We start from the raw sequence: 3,015 nt of genomic DNA on the forward strand, positions 1-3,015 counted from the left end.
GGAAGGAAGGAAGGAAGGAAGGAAGGAAGGAAGGAAGGAAAGGAAGGAAGGAAGGAAGGAAGGAAAGGAAGGAAGGAAGGAAGGAAGGAAGGAAAGCATCTCCTAACTCTTAACAGGTGAATCAGAAGAAAACTTTGGGCACTGGTTCCCACAAGGATGGGGAGTACACCAAGTCCCCAGAAGCACGGAATTAAGGATTAGTACCCCGAACCTGATTAAATATATATATAATGTTTTCAGGGTTTTGTTGGCAATGTAGCAATCTTGATTCTTCATCACTATCAGTACAATTTTTCACTAGTTAATGAAGAAAAAATACAGCATACTGGCAAGTAAACAAAAATGAAGAGCAATCCAGATAGTTTTCAAGCAAGAGTAGAAGCCTTTGAGACAGTTTTGGCATAAGAACAAGTGTAAAACTGGCTAGAAACAAACAGAAGCTGGAAATTAGGAGGAAGATCTTAAAGTGCATAAAAAGGAGGGTCGAGCACAGCTTTCCAATCATAGCACTAGAGGGGAAAAAGATCAAGCTTTCCTACAAAAAATGTATGTTTGTTAGGTGATGGGCACAGCTGCTTTTTGTGACCCAGGGCTCAAGTGTTAGTCCTGTTCTCTTACCTACCTACTCCACAGGATGATGGAGTTTGCCTCCCAACACTGCTGCTGTGCACAGCCAGCCAGCTGGGACAAGGCTGTCATTCAGCCTTTGCTGACAGCTTTGCACAGCAGAGATTCACACAGAATCACAGAATTGCACAGGTTGGAAAAGACCTTCAAAATCATCAAGTCCAACCTCAGCCTAACCATACTACCCTAATGCTAACAACCCACCACTAAATCATGCCCCCGAGCACCACATCCAAATGGTTTTTAAACACATTCAAGGATGGTGACTCAACCACCTCCCTGAGGAGCCTGTTCCAGTGCTTAACAACCCTTTCTGTAAAGAAGTTTTTCCTGATATCCAACCTAAACCTCCCCTGGCGCAGCTTGAGGCCATTTCCCCTTGTCCTATCGCCTGTCACCAGTGAGAAGAGACCAGCCCCGCTCTCACTGCAATCACCTTTCAGGTATTTGAAGAAAGCAATGAGGTCTCCACTCAGTCTCCTCTTCCCCAGACTAAACAGCCCCAGTTCCTTTAGTCACTCCTCTCAGGGCATATTCTCCAAGCCCTTCACAAGCTTTGCTGCCCTTCTTTGGACCTGCTCCAGCACCGCAATGTCCTTTCTGTGCTGAGGTGCCCAAAACTAAACACAGTGCTCCCGGGGGGGCCTCACAAATGCCAAGTACAGGGGCAGGATGACTTCCCTAGTCCTGCTCACCACACTGTTCCTGATACAAGCCAGGATGGCACTGACCACCTGGGCACACTGCTGGTTTATATTCAGCCTTCTGTCCATCAGCACACCAGGGTCCCTTTCCGTCAGGCAGCTTTCCAGCCACTCCTCCCCAAGCCTGTAGGGTTGCCTGGGGTTGTTGTGATCAAAGTGCAGGACCCGAAACTTGGCCTATTGAAACTCATATGGTTTGCCTTGGCTCATCGATGCAGTCTATCCAGGTCCCTCTGTAGTGCCTTTTCACCCTCTGGCAGATCAACACTTCCTCCCAACTTGGTGTCGTCTGCAAACAATTCATGTTGCAATGCAGCACTTAATGTACTACTAGGAGACTAAAACAGTAGCACAACCTTCCATGTGCTTGCTTACATTGCTTTATGAACATAGCGTGAGACCTCTTCAGCATTTTTTGATGTTTTTGCCCTAGCAATGTCTCAGATGCAGAGAAATACAAACATGCTCCTTCCATAAATAACAATGTAAGGAGTAAGGAAATTTAAAGGTAGATTCTGAAAGTTAGTTAGTCACCTTAAAATGTAGTGTCAAAAGCAAATTCAATCAGATTCAGGCATTTAGGCATTTCTGAAAAACCCCCATTGGAGTTTGTTAATCTCCTGAAATATTCAAATACCTTTAATAAGTTAGTCATGTGGGATTCTGCAGGGGCACACAGACACAGCTGAGCAGAGCAAAAAAACCTGGAAAACCTAATCTGCCTGTGCAGAGGGTGGCACCTCCAGTGCAGACTGCCCCTCTTCTTCCATCAGCCTTGCCTTGCATGAATCATTAATACAAATGGAAAAGACTCCTGGGAACAAGGCCAGAATTTCCAGCCTCCTTCCTTAATTACTGAAAAACCATCATCCTTGCGTAGTTGTTGGTCCGATATATATCACTGCCAGCACCATGGCACATCTTGTTCACATTGCTTAGTTGTGTAGATAACTACACCAAAACAAAGTAATATCCCACAAATAAAGTAACTATTACCTTATCTTTTTCAGCCGTGAACAGGTTTAGAGCAATCAGATTATTTATCATGTCAGCATGGCCTCTTTCTGCTGCCAGAAGAAATGGCTTTCTGCCTTTCTAGAAAACAGTATGGAAAGAAATACATTGCTATGGAAAAGAAAAACAGCCTGCTTTCAGTTACCAGATATAGTGCATATTACTCTACATAAGCATTTATATATCACAGAAAAGTAGGTGTATTCAAGAAGAAGTAAGATTTTTTAAAAAACAAAAATTTTGTAGTGTAAAAAAATTATACGTCTTTCATATTCTGAAGAAAATATGTGATAACTGTTTGGAAGTGGTAACAAATGAGGTATAAAATGTGCTCATAATATTTAATTCTGAATTATTCACAGTATTAAATTATTCATCAAAATGTTTTGTCAGAAGCAGGTACTAATGACTAGTCATACTGTGAGACCAGTCATCAAAGGCTATGTGAGAGTGGCCTGTATTAACCATCTAATCAAATGAAATGCAAGAAAATGTTAGACACTTCTGAAATGGCCTCAATATAGAGAATAATCCTAGGAGGCCTAAAATGCAGATGTTTGTTTTGCTAAATAAGTGTCACGGTATTGTCTAAGGGTCTGCGTCCGTGACAAGGGGGGGGACAGGCCCAAAAGAAAAAAAAACGAGAAGAGAGGAAGGAAAGAAAAAAAAA

At 42.7% G+C, this 3,015-nt stretch overlaps 1 protein-coding gene across 1 annotated transcript in view; it reads right to left on the bottom strand.

Moving 5' to 3' along the window:
* The window catches only part of ANKDD1B (ankyrin repeat and death domain containing 1B), a 34,186-nt gene that overhangs the window by 12,174 nt on the left and 18,997 nt on the right, over nucleotides 1-3,015 (bottom strand). Inside the window, exon 6 of the mRNA XM_021381487.1 lies at nucleotides 2,328-2,426. Within this exon, the coding sequence (XP_021237162.1) occupies nucleotides 2,328-2,426 (99 nt within the window). The remainder of the gene's footprint in view (nucleotides 1-2,327; nucleotides 2,427-3,015) is intronic.

Source organism: Numida meleagris, chromosome Z, assembly GCF_002078875.1.
Source record: "Numida meleagris isolate 19003 breed g44 Domestic line chromosome Z, NumMel1.0, whole genome shotgun sequence".
In the NCBI taxonomy this organism is placed as follows: Eukaryota; Metazoa; Chordata; class Aves; order Galliformes; family Numididae; genus Numida; species Numida meleagris.